This window comes from Moschus berezovskii, chromosome 11 (genome assembly GCF_049115385.1).
Source record: "Moschus berezovskii isolate FMDL1 chromosome 11, NW_MosBer_1.0, whole genome shotgun sequence".
Lineage (NCBI taxonomy): Eukaryota > Metazoa > Chordata > Mammalia > Artiodactyla > Moschidae > Moschus > Moschus berezovskii.
In genome coordinates this window covers 11787359-11804518 of record NC_142470.1, presented here as the reverse complement: position 1 = coordinate 11804518, position 17160 = coordinate 11787359, and the positions used below count along the sequence as shown (strand labels likewise).

General features: G+C 43.2%; 1 protein-coding gene across 4 annotated transcripts in view; it reads right to left on the bottom strand.

The window, feature by feature from the left end:
* Nucleotides 1-11811, bottom strand: part of DENND1A (DENN domain containing 1A) — a 552302-nt gene extending 540491 nt beyond the window's left edge. For 3 of the 4 annotated variants that reach the window (XM_055400903.2, XM_055400906.2, XM_055400904.2), the window contains exon 1: nt 11581-11811. In XM_055400903.2, the coding sequence (XP_055256878.1) occupies nt 11581-11597 (17 nt within the window). In that variant the 5' untranslated portion in view covers nt 11598-11811. The remainder of the gene's footprint in view (nt 1-11580) is intronic. The other variant, XM_055400907.2, reaches the window with a different exon arrangement.
* Nucleotides 11812-17160: the final 5349 nt, after the last annotated feature.

Below are 17160 nucleotides of genomic sequence, written 5' to 3'. Positions count from 1 at the left end.
ATAACCAGTTCCAAAATGGCATCAATAAACCCTAATCACAATGACTTTTTTGTGGAGAAGGAACCTAAGTTCCTAAGGATCTTGAACTGTTTCAAGAAACACAAGAATGCTGTAAAGAAGATGCACACCAATAAGACAAAGGCCATCAAAGCCTTTATCAAGCTCAGGATCCTGAAAGGCATCAGTCTTAAAAGCTTGGGAGACAAGCTTTAGCAGTGACACTGTTCTGCTGATCTGAGGCTACCGCAAGGTCAAAGTCAAAAGCCAAGGCTCAGGCTCCCAAAGGTGCCCCAACCCTCACAAAGGCTGCAAGTAGAGGTTTCAGTTTGCCAATAGGAGGATGGAAGCTTACTCATGTGATGTGTTGGGTTGCTATCCCTGTGCTATTCTGTAAACGTAAAATATATACACATAGCCAGATACAAAAAAAATTTAGCATAACTTTAAGTTCTGAGTTGATTATAAAAGGTTTTATGACCTTGATGTTAAGAACATTCTCCGTCAAAAGAGATCATGACAATGCGCCAAAAAAGAAGAAAATGTTATTACAGCACCCTACATGGCCTATGCTAAACAATATTTAAATATTCATAACACAATTTTTAGAGTTAACCTAAAGATAAATAATGGAAAACTTGGTCCTGGTCATGGATCGGAACTAAAATGACCTATATTTCCCTTAGAAAGTGGGCGTCAAAAGACACTATTGAAAGTTAATGGAATAAAAACTATATTACATTAAAATACAATCATTATAAGAATTAGAAATATAGATACATATAAAACAGCAGAAGAGGAAGAGAGACATATTATGAAGGTACTCATCATCTTCCATTTCAGAGTGTCAACAAATACTGTGTAAAGTTAACTTAATTAAGAGATAGAGATTTATCTAAGAGTTATGGGTTAACCAACAGAGGAACTAAAAATCAATTAATAGAGGCTGTTTCTGAAGAAGTGCAGTGTAGGGTAGAGAATTATTACTCTTCATCATGAGCTCTTACAAACGATGATTTGTTACCACACGCATTAAGAGCTCTGACTAAAATAATTTTAAAGTTTGACAAACACATTCTGTTGGTGAAGCTGTAAGGCAACAAAGCACTATCATATGTGGGAATGTGAAATGGCTCAATCTGTGTGGAGGAGAATTTGACACTTTTTACTAAAGTTTTATTACACTACTTTATAATTTTTTTTAATATTTATTTGTCTTAGGTGCAGAATGTGGGATCATTTTAGTTGCAGCATGTGAACTCTTAGTTTGTGGCATGTGGGATCTGGTTCCTTGACCATGGATCAAACCCAGGGCCCCTGCACTGGCAGCAAACAGTCTCAGCTACTGGACCACCAGAGAAGTCCTTTTAATAATTTTACTAAAGTAACATTACATATAAATTTACTCCTTGACCCAGCAATACCACTTCTAAAAATCTATCCCAATGATATAATGGTAGAAATACAAAAAGGGACATACACAAGACTGTTCATTACAGCATCATTTATAATAGCACTGGGAGCAACCTAAATGAGCATCAGCGTGAGACTGGTTGAAAAACCCATGACCATCTATCCACTGGAGTACTACACTGTCCCTACAGAGAAATGAGAATGACCTCTATATACCATTAAAAGTCGCTCAGTCATGTCCGACTCCTTGCGACCCCATGAATCACAGCACGCCAGGCCTCCCTGTCCATCACCAACTCCCGGAGTTCACTCAAACTCATGTCCATTGAGTCGGTGGTGCCATCCAGCCATCTCATCCTCCGTTGTCCCCTTCTCCTCCGGCCCCCAACCTTTCCCAGCATCAGTCTTTTCCATTGAGTCAACTCGTCGCATGAGGTGGCTGAAGTATTGGAGTTTCAGCTTCAGCATCAGTCCTTCCAATGAACACCCAGGGTTGATCTCCTTGCAGTCCAAGGGACTCTGAAGAGTCTTCTCCAGCACTATAGCTCAAAAGCATCAATTCTTTGGCGATCAGCTTTCTTCATAGTCCAACTCTCACATCCATACATGACCACTGGAAAAGAGTCTGATTCTAGGAGGGATTGGGGGTGGGAGAAGACGGGGACCGACTCAATGGACATGAGTTTGAGTTAATATCAAGAAGAAATGATGGAAGTAAAATCATTTTATAGCCTCTAACAAATTTTGGTGATGGACGGGGAGGCCTGGCGTGCTTTGATTCATGGGGTTGTGGAGAGTCAGACACGACTGAGCAACTGAACTGAACTGAACAAATTAATGGATCAAAAAGAGATAACCAGGCATAATTTGCTTCAAAATAATCAGGGACTAGAAGGCGGAGAAGAGTTATGGTCAGTTATCTATAAATGGAACTAAGAAAGCCATAAATTAATAAGTGCTGAAACTGAGTGATGGGCATTTGGGGACTCATTACCCTATTCTCTCTGCTTTCATAATGTTTAAATTTTCAAAATGTTTAAATTTTTCCAAAATAAAAAAATATAAATAATTTTAAGTATTCAGGAAAAAAGGAATGAAGTTATATTTAAAAAGAGTAGAAGTGAACAGTGATACCATCTAAACAGATGAACATAAATGAGGTAAATCTTTTCTAAAACTGAATAAAATTTTCAATTACTGGTGAGAGAGGAGGCACAAAATATTCTTAAATGTTATTATAATTTTAATTATTTGCATGCTCATCTTGTCTCTGAGTAGACTTAAAAGTTTTTCTCCCAACCAGTAAGAGGACTATATACCAGGATCACAAACCTTCAAATAAATTCAGTAAAATATACAAATACAACACATCATCCTAACACACTTACAAAGAAAGAGCAAATACTCAGTCCTTAAAAAAAAAAAAAAGCTATAAAAAGGAACACCTGCTTTCAAGAATTTTTTTTTTAACTTCAGATTGCTCAGACAAGTATGTCCCATTTACTCCAAACAATATTAATGAGAGCTGCCATCAGGTGGCTAGTAATAAAGAAACTGCCTGCCAATGCAGGAGACTCAGGTTCAATCCTTCAGTCGAGAAGATGCCCTGGAGAAGGAAATGGCAACCCACTGCAGTTTTCTTACCTGGGAAATCCCGTGGACAGAGTTATCTAGTGGGCTACAGTCCATGGGGTCGCAAGAAACAGATATGATTTAGCAACTACACAATAACATTTACTGAACAGCTAACTAAACAGCTATTTTTCTGCTGAAAGTGTTAGTTGTCCAGGCGTGTTTGACTCTTTGAGACCCCAGGGAGACTGCAGCCCACCAGGCTCTGTCCATGGAATTCTCCAGCCAAGAATACTGGAGTGGGTAGCTAATCCTCAGAACAACTCTAAAGGTAGATTTATTAGCTTCCTTTCATAAATTAAAAAAACTGAGGCTCAGAAACTTAGAACTCAGATGGGGATTGTGAGTGCCTGTGGGAACTCAAACCTGAGGGTCTCCGAAGCCCACACCACCCTCGCTCCTATTACACCCCGGCGTACAGTAACTATTTGCTTGGAATGAAACAGTATTTTTACCGAGATTGGTTTCCTTCCTCCTATTTATTCATACAGCGTAGGCGAGATCAATGCAACATCCCTGAAACCTTTCCTGTGGCTAAAGTAAATTCAAAAATTTATTTTTTCTCTCTTCCTAAAACCTAAGGTGGACAGATTTCCCCTCAGCAACTCGGGCAAGCCCACTTGAAGTCTACCTCATCTAAACTGAGCACACACATTCACTCTGGCGCCCTTAAAGATTTTTTTCTTTCTCACCACAGACTAAAATGCCTTCTCCCAATTATAACTTTTCACTTTTCCTCAGAAAAGCAAACATATTATATAACCAGTCCTCACCTTCCAAACACTCATTTATAACTTTGCTAACCTTGGCAAGTCATCTTTGATTCTTCTCTTACCTCTTGCATGCAGTTTGTCACCAAGTCTTATCAATTCTACCTAAAATCTCTCTCAAACTTGTCCTTTTTCTTTCAAAAACCAAAACCTCACTTCAGGTCTTGATCTTCTGCCATATAAACTAAACACAGTTCTATAAACCAGTGGTCTCCAAATTTTTTCCATGCATTCTTCCCTATGGGTAAAAAAACTTGAGCATACATCTCTTTATTTTTATTTATAAATTAAAAGAATGCCTTACTATACAAAGCTATAGTATATTATTAGAAAACACAGAAACAGAAATTTTGAAAGTTATGAAAGTCAAAGAAAGTGAAAGTCACTCAGTCATGTCCAACTCTTTGCAACCCCACGGACTGTACAGTGGAATCCTCCAGGCCAGAATATTGGAGGGGTAACCTTTCCCTTCTCCAGGGGATCTTCCCAACCAAGGGATCAAACCCAGGTCTCCCACATTGCGAGCATATTACCAGCTAAGCCACAAGGGAAGCCCAAGAATACAGAACGCGTAGCCTATCCCTTCTCCAGCAGATCTTCTGGACCAAGGAATCGAATTCAGGTCTCTTGCATTGCAGGTGGATTCTTTACCAACTGAGCTACCAGAGAAGCCCTTTGAAAGCTGATATAGAAACAAATATAGATTCTAACATATACTTTTCACACCACAGTGGATAATGCTTCACAAGCCTAAGATATCACTGTTCTAAACTACCGTTGACAAAGTAATTTTCCTAAAAACCCAAATCTGATCATATTACATTCCCAACTCAATCCTTCAATAGCATCAGGTCGCAGTGGCACAAACCTGCTTTTTCAACTTCATCGCCTATAATCTTTATGCACATATTCTGCATTTCAGCTACACCTGTAATCTCCCTATGCCTTTTAAAAACAATTCATCTGGAATGTCCTTATGCTTAATGTATACAACAGTATTTCTAGGAGAAAAATACATTCTAAATACCATAACCAAATTACAAGTGAACTTTGGAGATACAACCTAGCTTTTCTACAGAAACACATATGTTTTCTTACTTCCTTTATTTGGTTCCTTTTCAAGTCCAAAATACTTGGAAAGAATGGATATGGATTCCAATTAAAGTAGGGCCAACTTTGTTTTGTTTCCTTTGGTTTATTTTCTTCATTGTTTATCTTTCCATTTCTCAACAAAATCCTTTTAACCAAAAAGGATGTTTCAAATCCAGAGATTAGTTCCCGCTAGAGCCAGGTAAAAGACTAAACTTTGCAACTCACAATAAGAATTCCAGCTGGAGAAGTACTGTATGACATGCCTTCACGACTGAACGGAACAAGAAATGATACAGATGAACTTACAAAACAGAACGACACTCACAGACTTAGAGAACAAACTTATGGTTGCGAGTGAGAGGGACGGAGGAAAGGGGCAGTTAGGGAGTTTGGGATGTACATGTATACTCTGCTATATTTAAAATGAATAACCAACAAGGACCTACTGTACAGCACAGAGAACTCTGCTCAAAGTTACATGGCAGCCTGGATGGGAGGCGAGTTTGGGGGAGAATGGATACGGCTGAGTCCCTTCACTGTTCACCTGAAGGTATCACAACATTGTTAACTGGCTGTACCCCAAAATAAATAAAAAGTTTAAAACCCTTTTGTGTGGTTTTTGGCCACAAAAGGAATTTCAGCTGGGACCTTACACACAAATTTAACAGTCTAGAAAAAAAACTTTTTTTTTTTCCTATAGCAATATTTTGCCTGTTTTAACCTTCCTGTCTGCTGTGCAAACCCCTCCAAGTTGATGGCAATGGCTCAGACTAGAATGGTGGAGTTGCAGCAAAACATTTTCCAGAAAAGTCATGAAAATTCAAGGGACTACCTCTGGGTGCTAATAATGGAAAACTCAGTCTCTAGCAAGACCTTTTAAAGTTTTGTTCTGTTTTTAATGTGGAACATTTTTAAAAGTCCTTATTGCACCTGTTACAATCCTGCTTCTATTTCGTGTTTGGGGTTTTGGGCCACAAGGCATCGAACCTGTACCCCCTGCATGGGAAGGCGAAGTCTTAACCACTGAACCACCAGGGAAGTCCCTCTAGCAAGACTTTTGTTCCACCATTCCAAGTCTTTGTTCTCTCTCCTATGGAGACTGAGAGGGGAGCACCGTGGTAGACAGAGGAAAGAGAAGAGGTATTAGAGAGCCCTGGAGAGGAAGTCACATTTCAACTCCTACTCTGATCCCACAGAAGGAAGATATGTCAGTTGTGCTACACAAAGCAGTCAGTCTGCAGTGCGTTTTGGTAATGGAATCCTTTAACAGGCTATCCAAATAAAGCCCAGAGCAGAGCAATCTTAAAAAGCCAAGGCTGCTTCTCTGTATCAGAAAACAATGATGGGCTTATCCCCACCTTCCAGTCATATAACTTCCCCTGTTATATGGGAAATCCCTCCTCCCTTCTCCAAATCTCACTTTTCTTTCGGTTCCAGTTTCACTCTCTTCTGAGAAACCTATTTTGGTCTACTCTGATCTTTCGTTTTCTATACAATTCTTGAGGGCCAAATCATAACCACAGTGAGACACTACTTTACACAGTGGTGCGACTGCTTTGGAAAAGTTTAACAGTTCCTTAAAAAGAGTTACCACATGATCTAGCAATTCCACTCCCAGGTATATACCCAAGAGAAAGGAAAACATATGTCCACACAAAATTCACAGCCTCATTATTCATGACAGTGAAAAAGTAAAAACAACCCAAATACACAACAACTGATGAATGGGTGAAAAAAAATGTGCTTTATCCATACAATGAAATATTATTCAACAACAAAAAGTAATGGAATATTCATATATGTTAAAATATGGATAAACGTGGGAACCATTATGCTTAATGAAAGACAATTATATATGATTCCATTTATATGGTAATGCCTAAAATTGACAAATCCATAGCAACTATAAGTAGATCAATGATTGCCTACTAAGAGGGTTTGGGGGGAATGGGAAGTGACCGCTAATGTATATGGAGTTTCTTTCTGGAGTGATGAAAATGTTCTGGACTTGGATAGTGGTATTTGTAAGTATACTGAAAACCATTTAATTATATACTATAAAAGAGTAAACTTTATAGTATGTGAATTATATCTTAATAAAGTTGTTTGCAGATTACCGCAGCCTACAGGTAGGCCCTGCTCAGGACCCCAGTCTCACCCCAGCCTCCCCACCACCAGTCACTACCTAAACCCACTATCAGCTCCTGACAGTGCCTAAGGTTTTCTTGCCTCAAGGTGGGTATATGCTCTACTCTGCCTGGAATGAAGTCTTGCGAGTCTCTTTACATGACTAATGACTTGTCCTTTAAGTCTCAACTGGAATGTTGTCTCCACAGTAAGCGCTCCCTCACTGTGCTTCAGTCACTTCAGTCATGTCTGACTCTTTGCGACCCTACAGAATGTAGCCCACCAGGCTCCTCTGTCCACGGGATTCTCCAGGCAAGAATACTGGAGTGGGTCACCATTTCCTCCCCCAGGGGATCTTCCTGGCCTGGGACCTGAACCCGTGGCTCCTGCATCTCCTGCACTGTAGGCAGATTATTTACCTCTGAGCCACTGGAGAACCCCTCTCCCTCACTCAGTTCAGTTGCTCAGTCATGTCTGACTCTTTGCGACCCCAGGGACTGCAGCACACCAGGATTCCCTGTCCATCACCAACTCCCGGAGTTTGCTACCAGGCACATAACATAGTACTTCCACCAGTTATGATAATAATGATGAATACAAGTGCGTGACACTCTTCTTAGTGAGACAGTAAGTAAATGAATGAATGGATAAATTTCTTGGTTACCAACCTCAAAAAGGTCATGGTCTGACAGGGACAGAAGACAGGTATACAGGCTAATGTAGAATAAACACCACCACAAAGCCGAATCGGCCGTCCTGTTCTGTCCCTATGCCTTCAAATCTTTGAGTATGCTTTTCTCCAAGCCCATAAATGTCAGACTTCTTCAAACTCACTTAAGAGTACTTCCTTCGATTACTTACAATCCACTTCCTGCCCTTAGTGCCTGGAAACAATTTCTAGGATGTCACCACAAACAATATTAAAAATGCCACAGTTTCCTGCTGTGTGTCTACATTATCAGTTAAATTGCTTCGTATTAACCACATTCCAGTCCACTGGGATCACTCAAACACTAAATAAGATTTAAAATACCTGTCGAAGGTTGCCAGTTACCGTTGCTCCTTTTATCTCTCTAGATAAATAAATATCTGCTCAGGTTTAAGGTTAGGAGCTTCTCAGAATGCTACCTGTACACCGGTAACCTTTCCTTTCACCCAAGTGGATATCTGAGGCAAATCAAGGTTCCTTTACTAAAATGAGGATGAACTGTAAACATTCTTTAGAAAAAATAAGAAATTGCTGCCTAGACCAGGGCAATTCAACTTAAAAACTTATAAACAGCCTTCTTCCTCAAGAATTCAAATTGCAAACTGTTACTTTTTAAATCTGTACATTCATCTTGAAGCCTTTAGCTAGGATCATAAATCAGATCCCAACATGTTTCATAAATGCATTCCATAAACTCTTATTCCTAAACAAACTGATATATTAGGTACTGGGTCTGATACAAGGAACTCAAAGACAAATAAGAAAGTCCCTGCTCTCAACGAACTTTATGTTGGGCTTAGTATAGGAGACACACAAGGAACTAAATTTAGTGCTATGACAGTGATAAACATGGAGAGGGGTATAGAAACAGGTGAAGGACAGCTGGCCTAGGTGGGGGGAAAGAGTGCACAGGTGAAGGACACCTGGCCTAGGCTGAGGAGAGGTAGGTGCAGAGAACTGGCATCAGGGCCAGCATCCAATCTAAGGCCTACAAACCCCAATTCTCTCATTTAAAAAATGGCTAATAGTACCTACATCATGGGGCAGTTGTGAGGATTTGATGAAATGGTTCGTATAGAGCATTACTACCATACCTGACACAGAAATTACGCTCAATCACCTTAGAAGGAAAGTTTGACCAAGCACTAAACCTCAACACCTGTGCCGAGCAATTCACCTGCTTTACTAATCATATAACAGACACCAGCTTCATAATTACACACAGTACTGTTTTCAATCAACTTTCTTATTTTAGTGAGAGACTGCTGAGTCCTGTTCGGCATATTCACAGTCTAATTCCTAGATCTTCAAAACCTTCTTCTCCATCACCTGATACACACAGTTCTACGACATTTCTGGAATAAAATAAAGCAGTTTTCTTAGTCTTTTGATAGAAAAAGTATAAAAGAAACTAACAATTACAGAGTTTTTAATATGGGTCCAGCAGTCATGTTGATACTGTATTTATTGCTCATTATGACCCTGCAATATACAGCCTTCCTCATTTTACCCTCAGGGTAACTGAGGGAGAAAGATGTTATCTGTACAAAGTTTCATAGTCAGCAGACAAAAGTGAAATCTAAATCCAAATCTGATTCCATATTTTTAGCCTGACTGGACCAGCCACACAGTATCAGAGATGAAGAAAAAGCACAGGCAGCCTGCTTGGAGGGGCCCCCAAGCTCTCTTCCTCCACCCCCAAGACTGTCCTACACAATGCAGTCTGCACACTCAGACTTTACCTCAGCCAGGTGAATATCTTGAGCTCAGTCTGTTATTTCCTGTCCAGATGGAATTCATGGTCAATAGTAACCAAAGCCCTGTTTCCTCCAAAAATTAGGGAGGCACCTAAGAAAACCATTTCCTTACCACTTGTCCATCCATGTTCCTACCTGTAGGCAGAAGCTTCATAATCGACAGTCACCATAAACCACAACTACTTTTCATAATTTCTCTTCATATTCTCTTTCAGCCTACCTCACAGGTGAAACTAACATATTTCCCATGTCTAAGTTTTTACCATCAAGCAATCTAGTTTCAAGATCAAGAAGGCTATTCTGTATACTAATTTCACACCTAATAGAATTTCACGCATAAATTCTCTTGCCCAAGCACTCAGATAAACAGAGATGGGTTTCACAAAACACTGTGGAGAAATGTTTTTGTCAAACTCCAAGTTCAAGAGCAAGACAGAGACCTGATGCTCAGTCATCTGAACTTCCACTTGGATTTTCATGCTGAGTCTGACACTGACATGCCTCATATCTGGCAAGTTTCTGAACTACTCTGTAACAAGAAGGGCAAGCATCCTCACAAGGATACCCTGCAACTCTAAGGTGGCTTTTGTAAAGTGTTTCTAAGTGCTATTGAAATCCAAGTTTACAACTCTCGCTTGGAAGCAGGAGCTAAACTTGGAGTGCCTCTTTAATCCCAATGCTTCACTACTTTTTACCTCCCAAGCTTCTTAAGCCTATTTGGAGCATGCTTCTTTCCAACCACCCCCCCCCACCGCATTTCCACAAAAATCAAGAATTAACAGTGTACTCATCCAACTCTTCCATTTTCATTATCATAATAAGCAAACTTTTCTAGTCTCAGGGCTGCTGCAGCCTGTTAGATACATCTGGTGAATGGAGACCTAAGCGAGTCAGGGGACTACAAGGCTGGCCAAAGGTCACACTGCATGGACACCAACTGAACAAGACATGCAATACTTGAATGATTACTAGATTTCGCCCATAAGGCCCTTCCCCTTTCAAACTTCCCTAGCATAATTCTCAAAATGCTGAAGTAAACACATTCTTCAGACTTTCTTGTAAGCAGGTTTAAAGTATCCTTTGAAAGCTGTTTTAAGGAAAAGCCTGCACTGTTAACTTTGTTTTTAAGTGCCCTTAAACAATTCTATTACTCATAGAGAAAAAGTGAACATTTGTTAGTGATTAGAGATAAGGCATCTCGTGTTCTGGAACTGAGGAAGGGAGAGGCCGAGAAGACCTGGCTGGGAGCGGAGATACAGTCAGAAGCAACACACCCAAAGAAAGACCGCATAAAAGTTGCACTTTCCAGTCAACTTCTACGTCTAGCAAGAAGGCAACAATGTTTCAATGGGTTCTGAAGTCAGATGTATCAACATTTTCCCCAGAAAACTAACCCCTCACCAGGGACTCTAGATGAATGAATGAGTGAGGGAATTTGCCAGATTGGATTACAAAACCTTTCCAGCAATTATCAAGATCAGGTGCTCGGTTACAGCACAGGGGTATCTTCCCTCACAGCCTCTGGCCTTGCTGTGGGGAGACTTGCATAGATAGGAGGGGGAGACAGGAGGAGAGAGAAAAGGGCCTTCTTCCTCCCCAGGTCATCCAGACCTTAAGTCCTTGAGTGGCCCCTCCCTCTGAAAACCTCTCACTTTTATGCGCCCCCCGCAGCCCCCACCATAGGCCTTAAGCAGCCAAGCTGCCACCTCAGGACTGCCCAACTCTCAGGGGCGCTCCAAACACCCATTTGGGGAGTTGCTTCTAGAGATTTCTCGCCCTCCCCCCGACAGCTGTGTGACCATTTTCCGAGGCTCTCTGTAACCCCGGAGAGGAGGCCACCTTATAATCAGCTGTTCCCGCCCTCAGGTGAGGAGGGGACACCTGACCACTGGCGCCCTTCCACCCCGCGCGCACCCCGCCCCCGCGCCTCCCTGGATCGTCATGGTAACAGTCCCCCTCCCCGCATGACGCCAGCACGCGGGGCGGCCCTGGGGTCCCGGCAACAAGTCCCCCGCGCGGCCCGAGGCCTGCAGCCCTTGCCCGGCCTCGCCGCCCCGGCTCCGCCCAGGCCGACCACACTCACTTGATCCTGGAGCCCATGGTCCCCCGGCCTCCTCATGGGCCCGCGGGCCCCGCTCGGCGCTGCGCTGCGCTGCCCGCCCGCCTGCGGCCGACCGGCCTCCCTCCGGCGCTCTCCCCGCCCCTTCCTCCCTTCCCTCAGGCTGAGCCCGCCCGCTCGAGTCTCGCTCCCCCGCCGCAGCCGCCGCCGCCGCCGCCCGGGGTTAATGCACTCGCTTCAGCCGGGCGAACGCCATGGTCGCCGGCGCGCGTGCCCGGCGCGCGCCTCCCCCTCCGCCTCGCACTCCCCCGCCCCCTCCCGCCCGCGCCGCCGCCGCCGCCCGCGGGGGCTGCCGGGAACTGTAGTCGGCTCATGGGAGGCGGGGCGCGTGAGGGCGGAGGGGTTGGAGGGGAACCGCGCATCAGCAGGTTGGACTCCAGGAGCTCCGTGCATGGTGCTTTCCGGGTGATGGCCCCTAAAGACCTTCCCTCCCACTGTTCTCCTGTAGAAACCAACACCTGCAAACCCCGCCCCCCAAATGATGTTTATCCTATAGATAGAGACCCTCAAGCTACCATTCCTGTCTTGCGGAGTTCTCCCACCCAATGGCTCTGGCTTAGAGGGAAACTGTCTCAGACTCAGGCCTCCATGAAAAGACAAGTTTTTCCTTTGAAAACCCCACACCTTCCAATAAGTTCCTTAAGGGAGCCATAGACCCTCTGTCACAGCGGCGGAGGCCCTTCCTCTCCCCTTAGACGTTTAAGGAGACCTCACATCCCCAAGGAAAGCCACCTGGTGGCTTCATGGGACCCATTTAGTGGCTCTGCTCTGCCCTACTCTTGAGGACCTCTGCCTCCCTTTATTAACCCTTTTGGGAGGGGAGGGGGCTCCAATACAGAAAGCTCATGACACCGTAACAGTATCTGATAGAGATTCAGTCAAGGCAAATGAAGATACTTGAGATCCAAAATCACCAACCTGCGCCCTCTTAGGGCTCACTTCCATGAACACCCCAATATCATCCCCTCTAGGCCTGGAAGAATCCTAAGTGAAAGTTGCTCAGTCGTGTCTGACTCTTTGCAACCCCATGGACTATACAGTCCATGGAATTCTCCAGGTCAGAATACTGGAGTGGGTAGCCTTTCCCTTCTCCAGGGGATCGTCCCAACCCAGGGATCAAACCTAGGTCTCCCACATTGCGGGGGAATGGGGGTGGGGGCGGCGGCGGGGGGGGCGGATTATTTACCAGCTGAGCCACAAGGGCAGCTGGAAGAGTTCCAAAGACAGCTATAATGATCACTACCTTTAGCTACTGTTTCATGCAAGGGTGAATAACTACCCTGTCTGAACCAGGCACCATATTTCCCCTACATGGTTAACACCAACCCTGGCAGTAACCTTGTGTTTATCCCTTCTTCCCGCAAAGGAAACTGTGGCATGTGCTCAACGTTACATAACTAGTAGCTGGTGGAGTGGAGATTAGCATCTAGACTGAATAATTCCAGACATGTGACGCAGTTACGCTTTAGGATGGCACCTTTGGCCACAAATCAGAAGACACTATAGGTTCATGGTTCACTGTTGAAATTAGGCTTTTCTTCTCTTTTTTTACACTTTTCTGTTCTGAAATGCCATTCATCTCTTCTGCCATTTTAGCTCATAAATTCATTGAGTGTCTCCCCACCCCTCAGTCACTACAATAACTAGCCCCAGCCAGGCAGGGAGGAAAGAAAACAAGATGAGCTCCATTTGGAGTTACATTCTGGATAAAGATAATCTCTCTTTTTTGCCTGTGCCCTGAGGTTGAGGGAAGGCATAGGATGACCTTTTTTGAATTAACACAAAAATTGAAAATGTCCCAACTGCCCTTTTGAATTCAAAGCCTTTTCCATCCAGACACCAACACTGACTTATAAACACCCTCAGGACCAAAGCTCTGCTAGACAGGGAGGGCTTCTGTGGTGTTTATTCACCTTGTTTCCTATGAACCTTCTCCAAGGAATAGTTGTTATCAAGATCTCCCTTGGAATGAGCGACCAGTTCAAAGGCTCTGAGCAAGAGACTGTAAATAAAACAGAGTTATTTGGTGGAGGGCAAAGCTGGATGCTTTTCAAAGGAGGTTGTAGCCATCCTGGCCACAAAAATGTCTGAGTGCCTGTTGGGTGGTGGTGGTGGTGGTGCTGGTAGTGATGGTGGTAGTGATGTGTGTATGCTGGAGGGAGGGAGACTGGAAGGGAAGGGCTACGTATCTGTCCAGGTGGCCTCTGAGACTGCAGGGTGGTCTGCGGAGAGAGTATTGAACTGGGAGTTAGAAGTCTAGCTTCTAATGCTAGCTGCATTGCTGTGACAAGCAGAGGTTTTAAGCAAGTGATTAGATAATTGTCTGCTTCAGTTTCCTCCTCAGTAGAGTGGGTAGAGAGCTTAAGGAGAAGCTCACATCATAAGAGAGAGTGTGATGGAAGAATTAAGAGGGCAAGCTTTGGAGCCAGACTGCCTGTGTTCAAATCTCAGCTCTGTCTCTTGCTAAACTTCTGCCTTTGGGTACATTATTCCCTGTCTCTGTGCTTCAGGTTCTCTGTCTGTAAAATGGAAATTATGGTAATAGATCTATCTTACTGAGGTGGCATGGGAATTAAATGAGTTAATGATACTCATAAAGTACGTAACAGTGACTAGCGTATAATAAGCACTCAAAAGTTACTATTAATAGTGTTAATCTTCATAATAAATAGTCCTGTACTTGGATTCAGGACACCTGAGTTCCCAGCCCAGCATGTAATTGTTTGTATTCTGAATCAATTAGACCTAAATTCAGGTCAGTTGCTCAGTCATGTCCGACTCTTTGCAACCCCATGGACTGTAGCACACCAGGCTTCCCTGTCCATCACCAACTCCCAGAACTTGCTCAAACTCATGTCCATCGAGTCAGTGATGCCATCCAACCATCTCATCCTCTGTTGTCCCCTTCTCCTCCTGCCTTCAATCTTTCACAGAATTAGGGTCTTTTCCAATGAGTCAGTTCTTCACATCAGTTGGCTAAAACATTGGAGCTTCAGCTTTAGCATCAGTCCTTCCAATGAATATTCAGGATTGATTTCCTTTACAACTGACTGGTTTGATCTCCTTGCAGTCCAAGGGACTCTCAAGAGTCTTCTACAACACCACAGTTCAAAAGCATCAATTCTTCAGCACTCAGCTTTCTTTATGGTCCAACTCTACATCCACACATGACTACTGGAAAAACTATAGCTTTGACTAGATGGACCTTTGTTGGCAAAGTAATGTCTCTGCTTTTTAATATGCTGTCTAGATTGGTCATAGTTTTTCTTCAAAGGAGCAAGCGTCTTTTAATCTCATGGTACAGTCACCATCTGCAGTGATTTTGGAGCCCAAGAAAAGAAAGTCTGTCACTGTTTCCATTGTTTTCCCATCCATTTGCCCTGAAGTGATGGGACTGGATGCCGTGATCTTCCTTTTGTGAATGTTGAGTTTTAAGCCAGCTTTTTCACTCTCCCCTTTTACTTTCATCAAGAGACTCTTTAATTCTTCTTCGCTTTCTGCCATAAGGGTGGTATCATCTGCATATCTGAGGTTATTGGTATTTCTCCCGGGAATCTTGATTCCAACTTGTGCTTCATTCAGCATGATATTTTGCATGATGTACTCTGCATATAAGTTAAATAAGCAGGGTGACAATATACAACCTTGATGTACTCCTTTCCCAATTTGGAACCGGTCCATTGTTGCATGTCGAGTTCCAGCTGTTGCTTCTTGACTTGCATATAGTTTTCTCAGGAGGCAGGTGAGGTGGTCCAATCTGTTGAAGAATTTTCCCCAGTTTGTTGTGATCCACACAATCAAAGGGTTTGGTGTGATCAATAAAACAGAAGTAGAACTCTCTTGCTTTTTCTGTGATCCAATGGATGTTGGCAATTAGAAGTCAGTTCAACTGTAAGTGATAGAAGACTGAAATAGCAGTGGTTGAAAAAAATAGAAGTTTATTTCTCTTTCACATGAAGTCTGGAGATAAGCATTCCAGAGCTGGTATGAAAATCCCATAAAGCATACTCATTTGAAGGCACAGTGATAGGACAGGACAGTTGATTTAGTCTTGGGGTGGTGGTTATTCTGCATTAGACTGTAAACTTGTCTTTGTGGCTCAGACTGTGACCTCTTTGAGGCTGGTGACCCACAGTTCTACCTTATTGCTTCCCTATCCTCTAGGTGCAGTTTCCACCACATGGTCCAAGATGACAGACATCTAATCTGCAACCAGGACAACAGAAAAGAAGGTCATGCCCCACCCCAAGTCCTAATCTTTAAGTACATTTTCCTGGAGTTGCTCCTACTGCTCCATTTACATTCCACTGGTCAGAACTTAGTTATACAACCACATCTCTAGGAAATATAACCTTTATATAAGAAATGAAAGAAAGAAATCGTGTGCACAGCTGAAGCCAGGGTAGGGACACATTTCCAGGGAAGAAGGAGAGGTCAGACATTGCAATCTCAGCCAAGTCATGCTTGGCTATGTGACCCTGGTCAAGCTCCTGACTTTCTCTGGCCCTCAGTTTCCCTATCCAGAGTAAGAAATTCAGGCAAGCTGACCTCTCTCCAAAGTCCTTTTGAGTTCTAAAGTTCTCTAATCAGTAGCTTATTGTTTTATAATTTAAACCTAGGTGAATCTGATGTCATTAAAATAAAAGGAGACCTCTCTGCCAGCTGCAAAGCATAATCAACTGTTGGAATTAAAGCCTTCTGATGATGAGAAGTGGCTTAGGAACTTTACCTTCTTGACTGTTGTCAAAATAGGCTAACTGAACATATCTAGCAGATAAGAAGTCCAACTGTGTGTGTGATACCACCCATGCAGATGCTGATGCTCCTGAGTTTCTAAGTTGGCCCTCGCTCCTCTGAACCTGTTTGGTTTTTCTGCTTAGAATTTAAAGGACTATATCTACTGAGAGAAGAACAGCAACCCCAAGGAGCACTAATACCCCACTAATAATACAGTGAAGTGGCAGGACTGATGGGCCGGTCATCTGTTGTTCCCAGTACACTTCATTGTGGTCATTTACATACTTGTTTGTGTTGTTCAGTTGCTCAGTTGTGTTCAGCTCTTTGCGACCCCATGAACTGCAGCACACCAGGCTTCCCTTCTTTCACCATCTCCTGGAGTTTGCTCAGACTCATGTCCATCAAGTCGGTGATGCCATCCAACTCTCTCATCTTCTGTCGTCCCCTCTTCGCCTGCCTTCAATCTTTCCCAGAATCAGGGTCTTTACCATTGAGTCAATTCTTTGCATCAAGTGGCCAAAGTATTGTAGCCTCAGCTTCAGCATCAGTCCTTCCAATGAATATTCAGGGTTTATTTCCTTTAGGATTGACTGGTTTGATCTCCTTGCTGTCCAAGGGACTCTCAAGAGATATAATTTACATGCCATAACATTCACTGTTTTAATGTGTACAATTCAATGTTTGTTAGCATAGTCACAAAGTTGTACAACTATCACCAGTCTAATTCTAGAACATTTCATTCCAGAAAGAAACCCCATGCCCATTAGTAGTCACTCACCTTTGCTGCCCTGCTCTGAGCCCCTGGCA